Source organism: Gallus gallus, chromosome 3 (assembly GCF_016699485.2).
Source record: "Gallus gallus isolate bGalGal1 chromosome 3, bGalGal1.mat.broiler.GRCg7b, whole genome shotgun sequence".
Classification (NCBI taxonomy): domain Eukaryota; kingdom Metazoa; phylum Chordata; class Aves; order Galliformes; family Phasianidae; genus Gallus; species Gallus gallus.
The window spans coordinates 67,135,762-67,156,981 of record NC_052534.1 but is presented as its reverse complement, the minus strand read 5'-3'; the positions used below and the strand labels follow the sequence as shown (position 1 = coordinate 67,156,981).

At 39.8% G+C, this 21,220-nt stretch overlaps 1 protein-coding gene, 1 long non-coding RNA gene and 1 other non-coding gene across 5 annotated transcripts in view; all 3 read left to right on the top strand.

The window, feature by feature from the left end:
• The first annotated feature begins 124 nt into the window (after window positions 1–124).
• LOC121110450 lies at window positions 125–4,794 on the top strand. Of its 3 annotated transcripts, none has more exons than XR_005858902.2 (3): window positions 125–192; window positions 495–1,138; window positions 2,100–4,794. It is a non-coding gene; the product is annotated as an uncharacterized LOC121110450 (long non-coding RNA). The 3 variants fall into 3 exon arrangements; XR_005858903.2 differs by having other exon boundaries at window positions 125–260; XR_005858901.2 differs by having other exon boundaries at window positions 125–1,138.
• An 866-nt stretch (window positions 4,795–5,660) lies between these two features.
• Window positions 5,661–21,220, top strand: part of AFG1L (AFG1 like ATPase) — a 64,751-nt gene continuing 49,191 nt past the window's right edge. The window contains exons 1-3 of the mRNA XM_040698370.2: window positions 5,661–5,783; window positions 9,085–9,147; window positions 11,982–12,208. Of these exons, the coding sequence (XP_040554304.1) occupies window positions 5,684–5,783; window positions 9,085–9,147; window positions 11,982–12,208 (390 nt within the window). The 5' untranslated portion in view covers window positions 5,661–5,683. The remainder of the gene's footprint in view (window positions 5,784–9,084; window positions 9,148–11,981; window positions 12,209–21,220) is intronic.
• MIR6699 (microRNA 6699) lies at window positions 16,147–16,256 on the top strand. The gene has a single exon (NR_105570.2). It is a non-coding gene; the product is annotated as a microRNA 6699 (primary transcript).

Genomic DNA, 21,220 nt, shown 5'->3' with positions numbered 1-21,220 from the left:
GCGCCCGCCGCCCGCGCGCAAGGCAGGCTGGGAGCTGTAGTCCATATCCGTAGCACCTCTCGCTGCGCCCCGCGAGGCCGCCCGCCTTCCGAACTACAAGTCCCGGCGTGCGCGGGGAATGCGTGGCGCCGCTCTTAGAGAGCTTGAGTCCTCGGGCCCGTCCGTGGCTAGGGGTTTTTAAACCAAAGGGAGGTTAGCGATTACGGCAAAAATAATACTTTACTCTGAGCTGGAACTTCTTACCAGCGAATCTAAGCACTGTGCGTAGGGATGGGGAATCCAAGATAGGTTATGTTAGCCAGGAGCATAGGCAAGGTGAAGCATTACGCCTGGCCAGCAGTCCTGTCTTGCTGTGGGGGCTGTGAGGGAGTTCTGGAGGTGTTTATAAATGTGTGGGCAACATTAAGAAATGGGCAGTGGGCCTGTGGTTATGGGCTGATTTGAATTAGCAGGTGACACCTCAGCAACATACGCACAATTATTTTGTTTTTCAGGTGGCAAATGGAGGACTACAGAGACACTTGACAAGGCAGTTTTCATAATTAAAGTACAAGAATAAGAAAGAATCCTTGTGACAGCATTGCCGATAGGTGTGGACAAAGCTGTCTGCACTAAGATGAAGGAAAAATATTCTGATGTTTTCATTCCAGAAAGCAAAATGTCAGCAGCCAGCCTGGGTGGGCCATACCAGGTGCCAGACAGGGGCCAGAGGGATCCCAGCAAAGGCCCTGCCTTGAAAATGGAGCCTGGAGGATGGACAAGGCCGTAAGGAAAGTGACAGTGTTGTCTGCAGCAGCCTTAAGGCTTTTAGCAATGGCAAATCCTTTTTTTTTTTTCAGATGATATGCACTTAGTAGCAGTATAGCCAACTAGCTCAGATTTGATAGCTTACAGAGCTAAGAGTTTGTTAACATTTCATTGATAAAGGATAAGAAGGGAAAATTGTGTTCCCAGAAATTAAGTAAATGGGAGGCTAGGACCTTGAAGAAAGGTAAACAGGGGAGAAAAGAATGAGAGGGAGAAGTGTGGCCTTCTCTGCGAAGATATAAGGCCATTGCTGCTTCTGTACCTGACTCAAATACCCAGCTCAACCATTGGCAAAAGAAGTGGAAAGCTTCACCAAGGACTTCAGGGAACGGTAATTCCATCACCCCATTGCTAATATTTCTAAATGACTCTGTCATCTTAGAGATTTTTATCGTCTTCCAGAGTTTTTATTTAGTATCTGCTAACAGTATCCCTGCAATGAGAAAATGCATATTTCATTTTCCTTCATTATGAAAGAGTTCTGGTAGCACTCAACTACTAGCTAGGTAGAATGAGACTGTAGAAAAACTAGTTGTTATTTTTTTTCTAAGAATTTGTGTCTAGGCAATAGGCAAAATGGGAGGTTGCCCACAAATCGCATTCAAGAGACTCAAATTTCACATGCAGAGAGTTTGGATGACAGTTGTCTAGAATAAAAAGGTAATTAAGAAGCTGAAATGAACCCAAGTTACAAAAATAGCCCATCCACAGAACAAGAATGCTGTAGGTGTTTAGCTTGGTAACTTTTCTCTGGATTTCCTGCTCATCACTCCTCCAGTATAATTCTTGTCCTTACTAGTGTACCTTCCTTATTCTTTCTTACTGCTAATAGCTGCTAACTACTCACTTTATAATTATAAACAGAAATTAAGCTGACAGGATTTTACAATGTAACAGTGAAAGAAAGCCTTATTTGAATTACATGAGTTATTAAAGTGGTCTTGCAACCAAGGCAAGAAAATCTCATGCATTCTACTGAGATACACTTCTGCATACACTTTTGTTTGTTACACAACTTACGCAACCACATCTGACTGACATGAACATAAGACAGAGCACTGCTATTATCTTAAGTATATATTAAGTAATATATTGCCTGACTGGTTTTATTATCCATTCAAGATAAAAAAGAAGTGCCTAATATTGCACATTTGGGAAGATGGGGAGCGTATGATGAATGATGAATAGAATTTGTTCTTACGCTGAGTAAATACTAGTAACAATGAGCCTTAACTGGTTTTTCTCACAGCATACCATCCTAGCAATGCTATTCTCTCTGCTTTTCCTAACAGAGATAACTGGTGCTGGGGAGCCATAGAGAGGCAAGCAAAACGGAGTGAATGTTTTAGTGAACATGTGTCAAATAGTATTGGTGAGTATGGGGGCTACAGCCATTCAATAATGTCTCCCATCTCTGCTGTTGCTGTTTTTTCCATTATCTCAGCTGGGAATCAGATTCTCTGTACTGGAAGATGAAGGGGAAGATGCTTCAAAACTAGACCCTCCTTGCATATGCGAAAGGACATATGCCACGCTGGCTGGCTGATGCTGCAGAGAGAAGGGAATGAAGGTGGGGGAAAATTAGAGTCCTTTGAGTCTGCTTGTTTCCTTCCAACCCTCGGAGAGTGTGTTTATTCTGAATTATGGATCATATTTTTTGTGAACCATGGAACTCTGGAGTTACACTGTCTGTAGTTACACTACCTGCTTGCTGTGGTGGTTCATCTGTCAGGATGGAAAAGGTGAACCATACATTCAGAAAGAATGTTTTAATTATATTCCTGGTGTGAACTGTGGGCCAAATTTCAAATCTAGAGGGAGAGAGGTCAGCTGTGTTTGTAGGTCCAAAGATTACGTGCAAGAAATCAAGCATTTAGACAAACAACCAAGAGATCAGGAATTCATGGATTTGTTGCCGCACAGTTATTTATTCAGCTAAGATTTTCTTGCATAACTTCAAGTAGTGTTATGAATACTAGAGTTTCCTGGCATGTACCCACAGAAGTAAGTATTAATGTGTGATTAATTCTTAAGTTTAGTATAGCGATACCTCTCAAGTAGTTATTTGTTTTTAAAAGAAAAAAAAAATTACATTTAACTGGGTAGGAAACCAAATCTCTCCATTACCGGGGCCTTGTTCCCCAGCCTTGTGACAAGCTCCCAAGTTAATACATTTTAGTCACCACAGGCATATTTTGTCAAAACTTCTGAAGAATGCTGACCCAGGATAAGCTGAAGAAGAAAAACCGACGTAAGGCATTGAACTAATTGTGCAATGCTTTATATGGAAAACTGACTTCCTGATGCCAGCGTTAGTAGGTGGTTCTTTCAAGCATGGTGTTTAGCGATCTACATTTGGTTCTTCCAGATATAAATATTTTGCATATAAATATAACTTGTTTTATCCACGTATATTAACTATTGTATTCAATGCCACTTCTCTCTTTTTACCTAATATTTTTCAACACAGATGATGCTCATATATACTTTTAGATTTCTTATTGCTTAAAATGTCATCCACCAGCTCATAGGTATTTACTTTGTGAACTCTTGTTCTAGAGAACCTAGCTGGAAAGTTGTGCAATGAGCTTCTAACATAGGGAGCTTAGTGAGCTGACTGAAATGCAAGCCGTAAACAGACGGATGTGTAAAAATAGCTTTAAGTCCATAAGTTTGGGAACATTTTTGCAGCTTCAAGAATCTTAGATTTGATAAGCAACATAAACTATCCATTGCATATTTGATTATTTCTGAATAGGTAAAGCTAAAATCAAGTTTACCTCAGAGTGTTCTGTCATAACTCTAGGAAAATGGCATTTGATGCAAACTTGTGTTAACAAAAACAAACCACAAAATCCATTTTTCTAGAGTAGGGTGAATGACCGCTCTTACATCAAAAGTACATATATATATTGGAGCCAAAGATGTTTCCCATGATGGAAACATCCTGGAGCCTTGCAGGCAGGTAGACCCTGCCCTCCTTCTGAAGGAACTCAGAGGAGGTTTGGAAAAGATGCAAAGATCTTTGGGCACAAACATCCCTGTGGGTTCAACACACTTGATTTTCCAGAGGAGTGAATTTTGTAACTCCAGAGGCTAGTGGGGGACTTCAGAGGGATTTTATCATGCCCCCTGTTTGTACTCCTATTTAAGACCACCTATTATTTCAGTTAGCTTGCAAACTAATAATGCTGCTAAGTTAAGCATCAATCTAATTCCATCATCTTTATAACTTTATTTTTCTGGAGGCAAGAAAAGAGATAAATACAGTGAATGAAGTGTATGGATGTCCTACAGAATGGATCTGTATCTGTTACAAGACATTAACCATGACAATCTACAGATTATCCAATTCTTGTTATTTTAGGTCAACAACAAAATGTGACTTTGCCAAATGCAGATTCAGTTCCTGGGGTGTTCAATACAGTGACACATATCACGGCATTTCAGAATTTGCTGTGTACAGAAGCACCGCAAAAAGTTTTTTCACTTAGGTAGAGAATAACAGAAAAAACCCAAATGGGAAGTTTTTCTATACTGTCTTGGATGACAAGGTTAAGCAGAGAATCTGTTAACACACACACACACAAAAAAAAAAAAAAACAGTGACAATTTAAATAAATCAGATGTTTTTGCTGAAGATTATGCTGTCATTTTCTCCAATTATTCTTGACATTTCACCCAATCGTATTGTGATCTGAGTTAATAATGGAAGAAAAAGAACGGCTCTCGTTGCCTTGTTTATTCTTTGTTCTCAAGGAGATAAGCTGTTTATAAGGATATTTGTTATTTAAATCACTTTTACTGAAGTTGTTTGTTTCCTTGTTTGAGATTCTAAAAATATTGCAACAATTGTGATGCATCTTTGAAACGCCTATTCACTTCACTATGATTTGTACTGAAATTCATTCCTAAATGGGCACAGGTGTTGATAGCTAGAATGAGTCAAAACCAATAAGTGCTCAATAAAGGGAAGATGAAAGAAAATGCACTGAGAACAGCTCTTTTAAGATGTGATAAACTGGCATTTTAGTTCACCGCTTAATTAGATACGTAGCGTTGAAGATGTGCCTGGTGCAACTGCGTAGTTTAAAACAGTTGAAGATAGAATTATGGAATCATAGAATCGTTAAGGTTGGAAAAGGCTAGTAAGATCATCTAGATCAGCCCATCCCCACCATGCGCAGTAACCATGTCTCTCAGTGCCGTGTGTTCCTTGGATGCCTCTAGGGACAGTGGCTCCAACGTGCTAGAAAATAACTTCAAGTACCATTAATATTTTCAAGATCATAAATCTTATTTTTAAAAAATCAGTAATACGGTTCAGTAGAATCTACTATTGTAGATTATGTTTGCAATCAGTTCTGCAGGGCCTTGATGTGATAGTTTGCTCCCTTCTTACATAAGAAGCCCTGTTGGATGGTGTTTTATGATGACTTGTTCACTTGCTCATGTTGCTCAGAAATTTAACTCTAGAATATGTGATAGGAACCCTGATATTGAATAGCCAAAAATCACTTAAAGCATTCTCTTCATGCTTTTACTGTGAGCAACATCTGTTGAGGCCCCATCCTGACATATGGGTGCATTTATGACAGGAACGGAGTGGCAACCAGCCGGCAGGTAAATGGTAGGGTTATTGGCTCCTGACTGCCAGTGCCCTTTCACTGGAATCTACATTTGTCTGTTTGTTCACTGCATTGTGCCTTTCTGTCAAGTTGTCTGGCAAACTGAAGCCGGTGGCTGCAGCGGTGCCACTCGTCCCCTGAGGTGCACTCTGAGGCACCACAGCCGGTGCCAGTCCCAGCGCCCGCACCCCGGGACTCCATTTCCCAGCTCGCCCCGCGCCCTCCGCCGTGGAGGCCGCGCCGGGAAGATGGCGGCGCCCGTGTCGCCCTTGGTTACTGCGCGCTGCCTGCTGCGGGCATCGGCGCGGCGTGTTGTCCGTCTGCTGCCGGCACGGGCCCTGCCGAGAGGTCAGTGCCGGCAATCCCGAGCCGTACCCAAGGGAGGGCGAGCCCGGGAGCGCGGTGTCCTGGAGGGGGGAGCCGGGCGGGCGCGCCTTCGCCGGAGAGGGGGCACGGTAGTGCCAGACTCCGCCACGGGGCTGCCGGCGGAGATCCGTGCCGGCCCTGTGCGGGGGGAGAAGGCGGCCGCTGCGCCTCGCTGGCCCTGCGAGGCTCTGCCGCGTCCTCCGGTTCTCCGCGGCCTGCCGCCTGTGCCCGGCCCGGGGCCTGCGGTAGGATCAGCCGGCCCTGTGACTTCCCGGCCAGCCTGGACTGCGGCTCTGCCTGACTGCTCGCTTGTCTCGTTAACTCTTCCGCAGAAGGGTCCTCTCATCTGTCACAGCAGCTGAGCTTTCACTCGTAGCCTGATAAAGTCAGCATAGTACATAAATTCTTAGGAAAGCGGGTTTTGATAGCTTGAGGCTTAGGGTAGAAGCTGAGGTCATTTCTCTTTCGTGAGAGCTCTTCCGGAGCAGTGAATACGGCCACAGGCTGCCAGAATTCAGGGAGTGTTGGAACAGTGCCCTCAGACATAGGGTGTGGATTTTGGGTGGTCCTGTGTGGAGCCCGGAGCTGGACGGAGTGATCCCTGTGGGTCATCGGGGCCAAATAAGCATTCACATACACGTGTTGTACTGTGACAGTACAATACTTGCATCCTAAGGCAAATAGACTGAGAAGAGATGTGCTGATTAAATGAGTGTTACAGTTAGTACAGTGGTTGTGGTTTTATTTAGTTGTGATACTGCTTCAAACCTTTACATTTGTGTCCTTTTTTAAGTCAGAGCCAGGCTGGTGACTTTATCTGCCTTTTTCTTTTTGGCTTCCATATTAAAAGGAAAGGTGGTCACTCCACTTATTGTTTGAGGTCATCCGCAGGGATAGGCAGTGATCACTGAATTGATTTATAATCCTGATCTTATAATCAGTGCTTTCTTTTTTGTGTGATCTGCCTGCTGCACCTTTATGCCTCTTAAAAGACTTCAGGATTAATACCTGTGAACAATTTCCCTGATAAACTTTCCTGTCATTCCTACTTTCACCTCTAGCTGAGGTTGTTAAATGGGCTGTGCATGGAAATAGGACAAGAAATCTAATTTTCCTCCTAATGTCATGGGCACCTTTGGAAAAATCAGAGTTTTTGTTCTACTGTAACACTCATATTCTCTAGAAGTTTACATACAGAGTATATATTCATATAATGAATGGACTGTAAGAAGGCTATAAATATGGTTTGAGTGATTCATATAAGTTTCTTCTCCTCCAAGGAGACAAAGATGAACGGACAGTCTAAGACCTTGTATCTTAGCTGCAATTTGCCTTTTCTGATCTGAACAGTTTGTAAAAGTTGTTTTCTGTTACATCTTGCTGCCAACCCCCAAATTCTGGTGTTTGTGAAAAGCTCTTAAGATGGAATGAAGTCTGTAAAGCAGCAAATAAATGGATGTGCTTCCTGCATTGGCACTGGCTTAGCCAATGCTATTCCAGCTTCTTGATGGCAGCCGTCTGCAGAGGTGACAGCTGGGTGATCTCTGGGTTCTGGACTTTGGTGCACCTGTAGAACCAAATGGTCACCCATGGTGAGTTTGGTTTAGGTGCAGTTCTCAACTGCTGGGAGTATTTTCTGTCTTGAAGGCAAAGAGTGATTAACCACTAGAGGAAGTTATTATAGGAAGTGGTTGATTCCCCATCTCTTATACCTTTGCAATGCACTTTCCTCAGAATATGTAGTCAATCACAATTCACAGGCATATTTCAGAGTTAATTAGGTGAATACTGCTGTTCCTAATACTTAAAAGATTCGTTGTTGTCCTTAATCTCCATGCAGGAAAAGTATTTGTGATCATTCTCATGGTGGAGTGACTTGAAGCATATATTCAGAACAAAGGTTAAATGCATTTTAAATCCATTCGAGGATTTGTTTCCTCCTTGATTAACTTGGAAAATTAATAATGCACATTTACAGGAGTACTGTATATGGCTGACAGTCCATGAAGTGAATGCTGTTATCTGAAGCTTGATCTACGTTTTGCAATAAAAGGAGCTAGGTTCCATTTCTTTGACCTTTGCTTCTTTAGCTGGATATTATGTATCTTTTTAATGTTTTTCCTCCTCAGATTTTTTCCATATTTCTTTCCATTGAAGGTTCACAGTTCTAATCAGATGTTTTAAAGATGCTTTGTTCTGTAGCAGGAAAGGATTCTGCAGATCAAATGTGAATTAATCTGTGGAAGTACAACACTTTCTCAGTAATGAATAATCATTTTAAACACGAGGTCTTCTCTGCATAACTTTGAATTTATTAATCTATGAGTTTTCAAGGAGTTGGTTTCTACGCTCATAGAAATATGGAAAAAATGACATTCATGGCAGGGAAGCCCATGTTCTTTTGTAGGTTCAAATTACGTGATTACATACAACTAAGGGGGGGGGAAGGGTTGCCAGGGTGAGTGATGTTTTTCTCAGCGACCCTTCTGACCTGCCAACCTCCTGGCTTCTGTCAAGACCGGTTTATGACAGGCCACAATCCAGCTTCCATTTCAGATTGTCTTCTTACATAAATAACTCTAGTGCCTGCCTCAGCTGTGAGCTTTGCTTTCAGAAGCTCCTCTTATTTCTCCAAGATTTCTCTCCCTCTCTCTTTTTGTTTTGTTTTGTTTTTGTGTGTGTATCACAGTAGGTTTTTGTTGCAGCTAGGTCTGTGATGCTTGGATAGGCAGGCAGAAAGGCAAATGCAAGCACCTAACTTTGCGGCTTGGAGGAAAATGGGATTGCCCTAATGCTTAAGTTTCAGAAACAGGAATTTAACAGAAAGTTGCAACCTACTGGCAATTCTTAAATAGTAGTGAATGTTAGGCAAAACATGATAAACTCCAATGCTGTCATGTACCCTGGGAGTGGGAAAGGTTATGCATCATGTCTCTAGTTTTACACTGGTTTATGTAAAACTGAGTAATGCATTGATGTTGGGCTTTTGTATAGTCTTACCTAGATACACAAAGTTCTTTTTCTCTGTGACACTTGAATGTTTCAGAAGGAAACTAATATAAGCAAGCAATGGTTTGTATAACATGAAGATGTGAAACAGGAAGAGAGAAAAATGAGTTTTTGCAATACAGAGAAGGCTGCAGGACTAGCATTAATGCACTGATTTATGCGTGGGCAGTTCTTTTCTAACAGTTTCCTTGATATAAAACTACATAAGGAAATTGTCTGGTACTCCTCTGCTATGTATTAAGATTCTAAAAACTCCTTTTCTTTATCTGTTCAGGAATAGATTACTCTAGAAGCTGTAGCGTTGTGAATGATTTTTGCAGTCTGCTCCACAATGCAGGTGAGAATGGAAGACTCGCTTGTTTGTCTCTCAGTATAGTTTATCACTCGAGTAGCTGTCTTCTGTTGACTTCTCTTTAAAACTCATACATGCTTTATGTTCTTTTTAGGGTCTATGACTTTGCTTTACAGCAACACGTTTGAATTTATCCCTTACCAGTGACTGTGTGTCTCCTGGTACTCCTCACCATATTTAAATCTTGGCATTCAGTATTAGGAGAACAGAGAGCAATTTGGCCCACAACACCCTCTGTCATCACTTGCATAGTCTTCATCTCTGTCATCTGTTGATGACGTACTGTTTTATTCCCACTTTATTTCCACTTACGGTCAGCTGTGAGTACATGTAATCTGACACAGAAGGCATGCATGTGAGCAGCCCTGCTGGTGTCCCTTGTCCATGGCCAGAAAGGTAATGAGCTACAAACCCCTTCTTATCCCTAAACCAGTTTTTATTTTTTTCTCCCAATCTCATGGTAAGCAGTAGGAACTACAGACTTTGTAGGTATAGCAGGGTAAGGCCGGACCCTCACATCAAGCCTCTCAGAGCCATTGAGCTGTACATGTTGTGAAGGCAGTCAGTAGTTTGGTGGTGCGAACCACAGGACTGAGGCTGAGTTTATGTAGGAGTAAATATTTGGAAAAAATAAGATGAAGGTGAACTTTGAGAGATCATCTATCTGTCTCTGTTCCCATTATCTCCTTCTATGTGAATGCAGATCGGGTATTACTGACCCGTTACTGATAGATTTTCATCAAGATTACTCTTAAAATTCTCTTTTCATCAGTTAACCCATTTCACTGCCTTAGGTAGATTTACAGTCTTTTCCTTATCTCCAAATGAGAAAAGGGCTCCAAGAAAGCTGTGTGATTTTCTTTAGCCTTCTATAAAGATTTTATTGAAATTTTTGCAATAATGGATGTTGAACTCAACTCTCTGGGTGATCTTTTTTGCTGGGGATGAGCTAATTACTTTTAATTCATGGCAGTAACTCAGGTCCTTCGGGGCAGGGGAATTTGGTATAATTATTGGCTACAGATGTAAGTACTGGCTGCCTTGCTTTGGAGAAACTGATGTGTTTTCAGTTATTTCATTTTATAACCATATCCATTTTTTTTTTTAAATAAAAAATTCAAGATTTTCTTGTGCTCTACGAGCCTTCTTACAACATCTCTGTGGTTTTTGACCCATGATGTAACAAATACTAATTCACGCATTTTTCAAGGCTATGTTGTGTTCATACCTTTTATGAAATATGACATGAAAATCAAAGTGTATTCTAGGACAGAGCGTATCACAATTGAGTAGAACAGGATTACTTAATAGAATGGCCTGGGTTGAAAGGAACCACAATGATAATTGAGTTTCAACCCTCCTGCTGTGTGCAGGGTCGCCAACCACTAGACAAGGCTGGCCGGATCCAGCCTGGCTTTGAATGCCTCCAGGGATGGGGCATCCACAACCTAAACTTCATGTGTGCTTATGCTCTTTGTATTTCTGTGTGCGCACACATACATTCTAGGATTCTGTGATTCTAAGATTCAATACCTCAGAATAGTTTCTTCTTTCCTTTCTCTCTCCCCAGTAGTGTTATGATGATGTTTCACTGCCACTCTGTAATCCAGCATAGCCTTGGATTGTTTTCTGCAGAGTTGCTCTTTAGATGGTCAGTGTCCATCTCTGAAGTTCAGTTAGCTATTCCCCCTAAGAATAATGCCTTGTTGCATTATGTTCTATTTGGTGTACTCTGCCTTGCCTTCCAGAGCATTGGCAGCACCCCCCTCACGGTCTTACCTGCAAGCCCATTCCATGAAGTTCGCTTTGCCCTCCACAGGTCACGGGTGGAAATTCTGAATTGCACCAAGTTGAGCTTCTGAGCCCTCCATGAAATTCTATTGGAAACATGCATGTAGCTTAACTGTAGTAGTTATTCATTACCTACAGTTTTTTCTCATTTATTTTGTACTTGCTCAAAAGTAACGTCACTTGCACCAAGCTTTCCTCCTTTATATATAGAGAGCACTTTGTGACCCGATGACAGAATGATTGCTGCGATTAAGAACATTTTTCCTCTTTCTACCAAATGTATTACATGGTCAGCGGGGAAGACTTGTTGCTCTCATGCTGTTCCTGAGGAGTTGGTGTTGCCTCTCATTCATCATGATTTATCTTAAGTGTATTCTAAAAATAAATAAATGAATAATCAAGACCTGCTTGCACTAATTCCAGTATTTTTTTGTGTGCTTTAAAACTGTGTTGACTGTGTTCTTTTTAATCTAAACAGAATTCCTTGGCATGGTCCTGTCTCTAGGTAGAAGATAAAGCCAGCAAAGTGAACTGTAGAATTGCAGGGTTTCACAGCTACTGTGTTGCTTACTGTGGTCTTTCACTCTTTAAACTTGCTTACAAAACTCCTGTTTTGGTCTCCTGTTTGTTGTCTTTTAAATTGTTTCTTTCAGCATGCCTTTTTCTAAATGATTCATCTGTGCAGAAAAAAAATGCTCTCTGTCAGGGATTTTAAATGATTTTAGCCCACTTTGCAACAGGTAGGTCAACACTTTCTTTCCAACAGCTCGTTCAATCTTGTCAACTTCCCAGCTGAGTGTTGTGTGTATGTGCCTTTTATTAATAAAAGTGTTAAAACATACTACTAAATGTATTTTGTAGTTAGTAGTGGATTAATGAAAAACAAAGGTATAACACACTTGTACGGCTGTCTAGGTAAGTAATGTGTATCAGTCTTTGCATGAACTGCTAACGATGTGCTATGTTTATGATTTTAAGAGAACACTTTTCAAAACATCTCTATTAATAGTCTGTTTTCTATTTTACAGCATATGCAAGTCAGGCAGCAGATGAAAAGGTGGTTCTTGGTACACTTACGGATGCTAATTCTAGAGCCTTACTGGTTTGCGATGGACCTTTAGAACATTATGACTTTCTGATTAAGCAAGAAGAGCTGAGGAACGATGAACAGCAAAGAAGAGTTGTGCAGCACCTGCAAAAATTGCATGAGAGTCTTAAAGGCTACAGCATCAGCTCACAAAATTTTCTCTCAAAGGTGAGATTGATGATGATAAATATATTTTTAGAATTTATATTTTCTCACGAGAATGTGCTTAAAATATATCAATTTCTATCATTAACCTAGTCTTATTTTTGCAGCTGGATCTTTATAGCTAAATTTTTCTTTGTGTTTGGATCTGCACCTCGATTGCATTTTTGGAGGTTTCTTTTCAAAGCATTAATAAAAAATGAGGCTCAAACCTGTTGTACAGTACGTAGCAACCTTACTGACTTCTAAGGGCCTGCTGTTGCAGTTCAGTAACTTTTCCCTGAAGATTTTGGCACAGTATTTTCCAGAGCAACTGTGGCAGTACTTTTCACATCTTGTTCTCATGCTGTTATTTTCATGCTCTTGCTCTTGTGACCTTGCACCTGCAAATTCTGATAGCGGCGTTCTCATGGGAAGTGGCTAGAACTGGTGTGAGAATGTCTTATCTTCCCTTGCTTTCCATGTCTCTTGTTTTGTAGACTTTAGTTTATATACCAGTAAACCAAACATAGTGCACAGCAAGGTATGCAAGTTCTTAAATCCTAGATAAATATTAGTCAGTAATATATGTGCTCAGAAGCAGAATGACTAGTGAATGTGCAACTTCTGTACCAGATCAGTGTATTTCAGTCAGCACAAAGTCGTAACTGGGGATGGGGGACACAACTGGGAATTTGAGTGACTCTGATTTGGAAAAAAGTATCTTACTGGGAAAAAGCATATTAAAATACTCATTGCCATCATCATAATCTTCACTTTCCAGGCTTCTTGCACTGGGGAGACATCTCCCATGTCAACATCTTTGCTGTTTGTTTTTTTTTTCCCAGCCAGTCACTGAGAGTTTTCCCTTTTTTTTTCTCTCTATTGTACTACTTTTTCTTTTTTTTTTTCTTTTTTTCAGTAGGAATACATTGACTGTAACAGCTAAAGTTATGTCATCAACTACAGACCCTGTTAATATATCTGTCAGCCTCTCTCAGCATCTCTTATACAACGCACATCATCTCATGGGCATAGAATGATATGACTAACTATTGGACTGTATGTAGTTAGTAAACTGTATGCTTGCCATTGCAACCCCAAATTCTCCAATTACATGGCACAGTACTGTATTTTGTTTGCATGATAACCCTACATGAGGTAGCATGAGATCAGAGAAACCAAAACCTACAGGGCACAAGTACCTGTAAATGACATGCTCTACCCTTTGGGCACCAAACCACAAATTACCACTCCAAGGCTCTTGCAAATTGTGTTAGCTTCAAGGAATGAAAAAAAGCAGCAAACAGAATATTGCAGTGAGAGCAAGTACTGTGCAAATGAAAGTATGTGTTTCAAATAGCAAGGTACAGAGCCTTGGGTCTCAGTACTCACCAGTCTGCCTTCAATTTGCCTTGAATGTTTTTAATTCGTACTTATAGCTGTATGTCACGTATCTGCTAATTATGTTTGACTGGGAATTCTACAAATGTCTTCCCACCTCCTGACAAAAGGCAGCAGACTGGATACCTAGGAAGGAGCTCTTTTTTTGTTGTTGATATACAGTGGGAAGAAAACTGAATGAGAGAAATTTCCAAAGAGCAGAAGTCAAAAACTCTGGAAAGAAAAGCATGAGAATGGTGAAGAACAGGGAGCAAAGTGCTGAGGCAACATTGATCCTAGAGATTGATGCCTTGTCCCTGGAGACATTCAAGGTCAGGCTGGGCCAGGCTCTGAGCAACCCAATCTAGCTGTAGATGTTCCTGCTCACTGAAGGTGAGTTGGACTAGATGACCTTTAAGGTTCCTTTCTGACTCAAATGATTTTATGATTCTTTGAAAGGAATGATTCTTTGGAAGTTCTGTTCTGAAAAACGTTAATAAAACTTTGAGCAGGGAGTTTGACCATACAGTCTCCTGAGTTTCCTTCCAATATAAATCATTCTATAATTTTAACTTAAATATGGCAGTTGGAGCCCAGTAGTTGTTTGGAGAGTAGTTTTGCCTTCTCCAACCAGTAGATTAGTTAATCTCACTGCGCACCTTTTTACTTAGCCAACTGGTCAAAAGAAGTGATTCTCTCACTATATTTAGCATTGGTGCAGTCTCACCTTGAATATTGTGTGCAGTTCAGGCCCCCTCAATGTAAAAAGGATGTTAAGGTTCTTAAAAGCATCCAGAGAAGGGCAGCATGGCTGGAAGATGTGCCCTATGAGCAGAAGCTGACAGTTCAGTTGTCTCATCTGGAGAAGACTGAGAGGCAACCTCATTGCTCTCTGCTGGAGAGCATTCCCCTCTGAGAAGGAGAAGAGGGAGTTGCTGGTCTCCACTTCCTGGTACTGATGGCAGGATGGGAATGGTACAAAGCTGTGCCAGGGAGGGCTCAGAGTGGGTGTTAGGAAACATTATTTACTGTCAGGGTGGTCAAGCACTGAATCAGGCTTCTGTTATGGATACCCTGTGCCTCTGTTCATGAGGCATTTGGATAATGCTTTCAATAACACGCTTTAGCTTTTGGTTTGCCTTGGAGTGGTCAGGCTGTTGAATTTGATGATCTTTCTGGAAAAAAAATTCAAAAGTGATTATTGCTTATCTTTGTTATTCAAAGCAATCTTGTGGCTTACCCAAAAGATAAGCTGTTTTTCTGTGAGTGTAAGATCAGGCTGGATTGCTAAACCTATTCTGCTGGCCTGGCATAGGCAAAGTATTTCCATAAGCATAATCTAACAGGCTAGAGATTGGCATTCGAAGGGTACTTAATGTATAAAGTTGCTCTTTACCAACACTGTATAGCATGAACTGTAAAAGAGGAAATTGCTTAATAGAAAACCAGTTAGTTATTTGGCTTGCTCCTATGTAATCTTTTGGGCATAAAGCCAAACTTTTATTCATTTTCATTGTGTAGAAAAGATGTGATGAAAGTTTTGATCTTGCTGTCTAACCTGAGGATCAGTAGGCTAGCATTCTCATCTTTTCTGGTTAACTGCTTTGAAAGTCTAGATAGTCTTTTCTAAAAGCTCTGCCTTTGAGAATAACTTTGAGAGCTGACTTATGTTAACTGGAGTGTCCTGAATCATAGTGGTTAAGAGCAGATGCCTTGTAATGATTTTGTAGATCAACTGCTATGTGGGTTTGTTGTTTACCTTTTTTTTGATTGGGAAGCATGAATAGTGAAGAAAGTGTCTACTGCAGACAACAAAATAATACTAATCTTATTCTAATTAGGAGATTGTAATGCTACTTTATCCCTGTATAGCAGAGCTGATCACAATAAAGCCACCTAACTGACTCTCTCCTAAAAGAAAAAATTCAAATACCATTGTTTTAGGGTGTGAACGTGGGCTTCCTCTAATTCTAAAGGAATCTTTTGAGTGTTTCAGTTCCACTATTTAATTTTAAACTTCTAAAGTTTAAGTTTAAAGCTCTGTGATACTGGTAAGTAATGTCATCTTCAGTGAGATGCAGCTGTAGAATTACTTGTTAATGTGACAAGTGGTAGTAGAGAGGTTTTTCTTCTAGAACTTGGTACCTGTGTGGAAGACTTCAGAAGTTTAAGAACCAGATTAAGCAATGTGGTGCTGTAGATTGGAACCCTAGGAAAGGAGGAAAACAGTGAGTTTTGTGTAATTCTGTTAAAGGCTTATAGCTTGCATAAATATATTAAATCACAATTTGTGATGGAGAAGTAGTAATGTCCTTGTTTCTCTTCTGGTATTTTTGAGGATGTTAGCTGTCAATTGGAGTGGTTCCTTTTAAAATAAAGTCTTAAGCCAAATAATGTGGTTTAAATTCTAGTTCAGGACAGGTTTTACTTCAGTAAAGTTGTAATCAACATCCTTAACAAAAGTTTTCGCCAGAGTGAGTTACAACAGAATAGTAGGTAAAATCATAGACAACAAGCACTGTATCGGTTGTAGGCAGTGATACCATGTGCTTTTCATATGTCTGCATCTGTTGAGGAATTTAAGCAAGCATTGGCACTCTACTCTTGTGAAGACCTCGTGCATTGTAGCTTTGCATGCTACAATACACTAGATCTTAGTCAAAAGGAAAGCCAAGGCACAGATGGAAGTGAAAAATAACAAGAAAGGATTCCGCAAGTACATAGGTCAGAAGAGACAGGCAAAGGATAGTATACCCCCTCTGATAAAGAGAAGGGAAAACTGGCTTCAACAGACATGGGGAAGGCTGAGGTACTCGACAAGTTCATTGTCTCTGTCTTCACTGGCTATAAGGTTTCCCAGGCTTCTCATGTCCCTGAACTTTAAGGAGAGGGTTGGAGGAGCAAAATCCCTCTGTTAGAGCAGAGCAAGTTAGAAATCAGGTCATGAGAATGTATGTGTACAAGTCTATGGGACCAGATGATGTGCATCCCACAGTCCTGAAGGCACTGGCTGATGTTGTCTAGCTACTCTCCATTGTACTTGAAAAGTCATGGCTGTCAGGCAAAGTCTCCAGTGACTGGAAACAAGGAAACATCACTCCCATTTTTAACAGAGGGAGAAAGGAAAACCAGTGGAACTACAGGCTGGTGAGCCTCACTTCTGTGCCTGAGATCATGGAGCAGATCCTCTTGGAAACTGTTAAGACATATGTGAGAAGAGGAGGTGATCTGAGACAGCCAGTGTTGCTTCACCAAGGGCAGATAATGCATAACCAATCTGGTGGCCTTCTCTGACAGAGTGCTGGTATTGGTGGACAAAGGAAGGGCAACTGATGTTGTTTACCTGGACTTGTACAAGGCCTTTGACATGGTCCTACATCACATCCTCATCTCTGAATTGGAGAAATACAGATTTGAAGGCTGGACTATTCGATGAATAAAGAATTGGTTGGATGATCATAACCAGAAAGTTCTGGCCAACAGCTCTGTGTCCAGATGGACACTGGTGATGAGTGATTTCCCTCAGGGGATTGATTGCCCCTCTCTGGAGTACTGCATTCAGGCCTGTGGCTGCTGACATAAGAAAGACATGAAACTGTTGGAGTGGATCCAGGAGAGGGTCATGGAAATTATCAGAGGATTCTTCCTGCGAAGATTGATGGACTTATTTAGCTTGGAGAAGACTCTGGGGAGATCCAATTGCAGTCTTCCATAACTTGAGGGGACCTTGTAAACAGGAGGGAGACCGACTTTTACATGGGCAAGTAGTGATAAAGGGGAATGGCTTTAAACTTTTATGAAAGAGATGAGATTTAGATTAGATGTTGGGAGGAAATTCTTTACTCAGAAGGTGGTGAGGCACTGGCGCAGTTCCAGAGAAACTGTGGATGCCTCATGTGTGGAGGCATTGAAAGCCAGGCTGGATGGGGGCCTGGGCAGTCTAATCTGGTGAGTGGCAAACCTCCCTATGGTGAGAGAGTTGGAACTTGGCAGCCTTTAAGGTTTCTTCCAACCTAAGCCATTCCATGCTATAGGTGTTCAGTTTTTTAATAATACAAGGACTGGCATTGTTTTTACTTAGTATTTTTAACTTAATGGATTTTAAAAAAACACATTGATGTATTTTAAGTTGAAAAATTCTTGCAAATGAAAAAACTCTTTTATCAGTTACACATAGTAGCTTGACTTCTTGATTTTTTTTAGGTTACTTGAAAGTGATCAACCTACTTTTAGTATGGAATCTGCATTGAAAAGATTCTAGTGATGCACAGCATCTCAATCATTTTTCCTGGTTTTGGCATTGTAGAGAATGTGGTTAAGAGGTGAATGTGAAGAAAATGGGGAAAGAAAACAAAAAACAAGCAAGCAAACAAACAAACAAAAAAAAAACAGAGAGAGAGAAAGGAAAAAGAAAGAGAGATGGTAGGAAAATAGTTATTTCTCTTCTTTGGTCTGATACTCATTATCTTATTGCCTGTTACAGAAATGCAGAAGTCTCTTCAGAAGTGAGTTATTCCAGAACTAGAAACTTACTACATTTATAAATGATTAAAATAATGTCCGCTTTGATTGTAATTTTTTGTCACCTTTTATTCACTGAAAGTGCAGTAAAAGTAGGATTAAGGAACAAATACTGACATACAATAAAAGCATATCATTATTTACCTGAGGGACTTGCATCACCTGGTAGGCAAAACCTTTCTAAAATAAGCAGGTTTGGGAAAGAAAAATCCAACAGCCACTTCCTTTATGCTAACTAAACTACATATAAATTATTATACGTTTTTGGGCATCAGCTTAGAATGAATCTAAGGGGAAAAAGCAATTAATCTGTTGCTGCAAATCAAGTATGCTTCTGTTTTTCAGAATTATTACTCAAATTTGAACAATGACTTTGATCTTCAACTTGGTGAAAGCATGGCCTTGTATGCTGAGATATTTTGAGATCCTCTGAATTGAAGTTCAAGGCCATAAGAGTTTCCATAGATGTTTCAGATCTCTAGCTTTTCAAAATAATACCAATTGGGGCATCTTAAGAGTTGTTGAGTTGCTGTGCTAATGACTTGAAATAAGCTCAATTATAAGTGAGGTCATGTTTTGAAAAGAGGTATGAACAATAGTAAATGCCATCCGAGACCTTGAAAATGTCTTCAGATACAACAGCAACCAAAAAAGAGGTCTGAAGGAGTAGGAGAAAGAGGCAGTTAGCGTTTTGTCTTTTGTTTTTTGTTTTTAAAGGAAGTGCTGTCTGGGTACTTCTCTCTTGAATTTTGTGTATTTTAATTAACCATCTTAATACATGGATTTTCACCTCAAAGTTTGCTAAATTGGTGCATGAATATTCCCAGGAAATGGGTTATTTTCTTTTGGTGTGTGAGGCAGGCTGTATGGGAGAAGATGGGAAGATGTTGCAGTCTGTTAAATGCACTGAAGAAAGAATAGAATCTTTAGGGAGAAGGAGATATTTTAATGAATATAAATCCTGAAATGAAATAGGATACTGATTGTTTAAAGTGAAGTTTGAATGAAGGTAAATGTGACATGATAGGATCAAAGCAAGGCATTCTGTTTTGAAGCGGTAACTTATAACACATTTTGAAAGCAAAGAAGGAAATTCCATAAATCTGGGAATACTGTCCTTTTTTTCTTCCGTAACTGTAGATATTCTAGAGTATGAATAATTAAAAAAAAAAAAAAGTCAAAGCTAACTGATCCTCAAAAGGAAGAAAGGTTCCTATTGTAATCACGTTGTAATGGTAATGAAGCTCAGTGAAGCAATGAAGTTATGATTTCTTAGGTTACTGGAAGAAATGTTACAGGAATTAAGAAACCTGGAGGACTTGAGAGTATAGGCATGTTTGCGGGGATACACTTATTTAAAAGGATATGGCAGAGGACTAAAAACATACATTTAAAGATGTCTAAATTCTCCCCTTCAAGGTCAAATTCTCTGCATTCCTTGAAGTCTTGAGTTTTGTAGATGTTAAATGTAAGCATTAACGTTCTTACATCTTTTCACTCCTGCAAAAGCAAATTTGATGTCAAATAATTGAACATGGTTATTACTAAGACCTTGACGATACCTCACTCAGGACAATAGGGAAGTGTGAGGGGTGAGGAGAAGCACATGGACTTACTCTGTCTTCTACATCACCCACTCTTCTTCCTTCTCTATCTGAAATAAACAAATCTACTCTTAATTTAGCAGATCTGAGATCTCCGTCCTATTTGTTCTTTCACAGTGTGTGCTTCGATGGAGCCAAGATCAATTTACTGCTTTCTTCATTCCCACACATTGTTTGCTTTCTTACCTTCTTACTGTGTTCTCAAGTGAGCCAACACTGGACTTTTTTCTGGATTTTATCAGAAATCCTAGTGAAAGTTACTTTTCTGTGCTTCAGGAGGTGCATGAGAATCATTAACTGGAGGAGTGGGGAAAAAAAAGTAAATTATATGATCGTATGGGAGAACTTGAAACCTGTGGAAGTTTTGGTTTCAGTATTGGAAGTCTATATAACAGGTTTACATGTATATTGTACTGTATTTTTTAATGTATCAGAAAAGGTAAAGTTAATAGGAAGTCTAGAAGATAAATGTATTTTTTTACTTTACTCATATATATAAAATACGTATATATGTATTTATAGTTCATGTATGTATATAAATAAATATACATATAGAGATCCATATACCTATACATATATAAGTAGATACACATCTTTAGTATTCTACAATATCTGAAAGGCTTAAGAAGGAGAATACCCTAGGTGGCAATAGTGTCACTTCTATCAGACTTGAACGAAAGGCATTTTGCTTGAAAACAAAATACTTCCTACAGATGTCTTTTATTTGCTTGAAGAGGATTTACTTTTAGAGTTCAACTTCAGCAAATTTATTCAGAACTGCCACACTACCTCTTTTATGCTTCATTTTTTTAAGGACTGAGAGGACTGAGGCACGACTTAGCATCCGCCATCTTCTCAGAGAACTGGTTCTATTTTTCTGAATCAATTAGGAGTTGTTTTAGACTTTATTGAGCCCAAGCCATTCTTTTTATTTCCTTTAGTAAAACAAAACCAACAAAAAACGTTTTCTGTAACATTTTCTTGAAGTGGTAAATATTGGAGAAAGAATAAAACATACTTAAAAGTACAAATTTTAAGATCATTAAATGTAATTAATGAACATATTACAGTTTGCCAAAGGGTATGAAAATAGGCCTTATTACATGTTCTACTTGTATAATCTTTACGGAGACAAGTAAAGCACTAATGTATTTTCCCAGTTTTGTCATTCTTTGTAAATCTGCAAACCACGTTAATACCATCTTTTTAACTGTTAAAAACCTTGTTATTAATCTCAAAATTAAGAAATTCTTACAAATGTCTCTGACACAGAGTTTCTCCTTTCTTTGCTATATAACTTTGAGAATTAGTTTCAGTGAGTGCGAGCTCTTAGAAAGTGTACAAAGAAATACACATGTCAATTAAATTGTCTTGCAGAGCTTTAAAGGCACTAGCAAGTAGTTGCAGCCATGTGTACTAATGGAACTGATTCAGAACATCTGAAACCCTGTTCAGCCACAGACTGACGATACACATTTTTGTTTCTCTATTAATGCAGCTCTAAATTAAATCTGTAAGTGGATCTTATGTA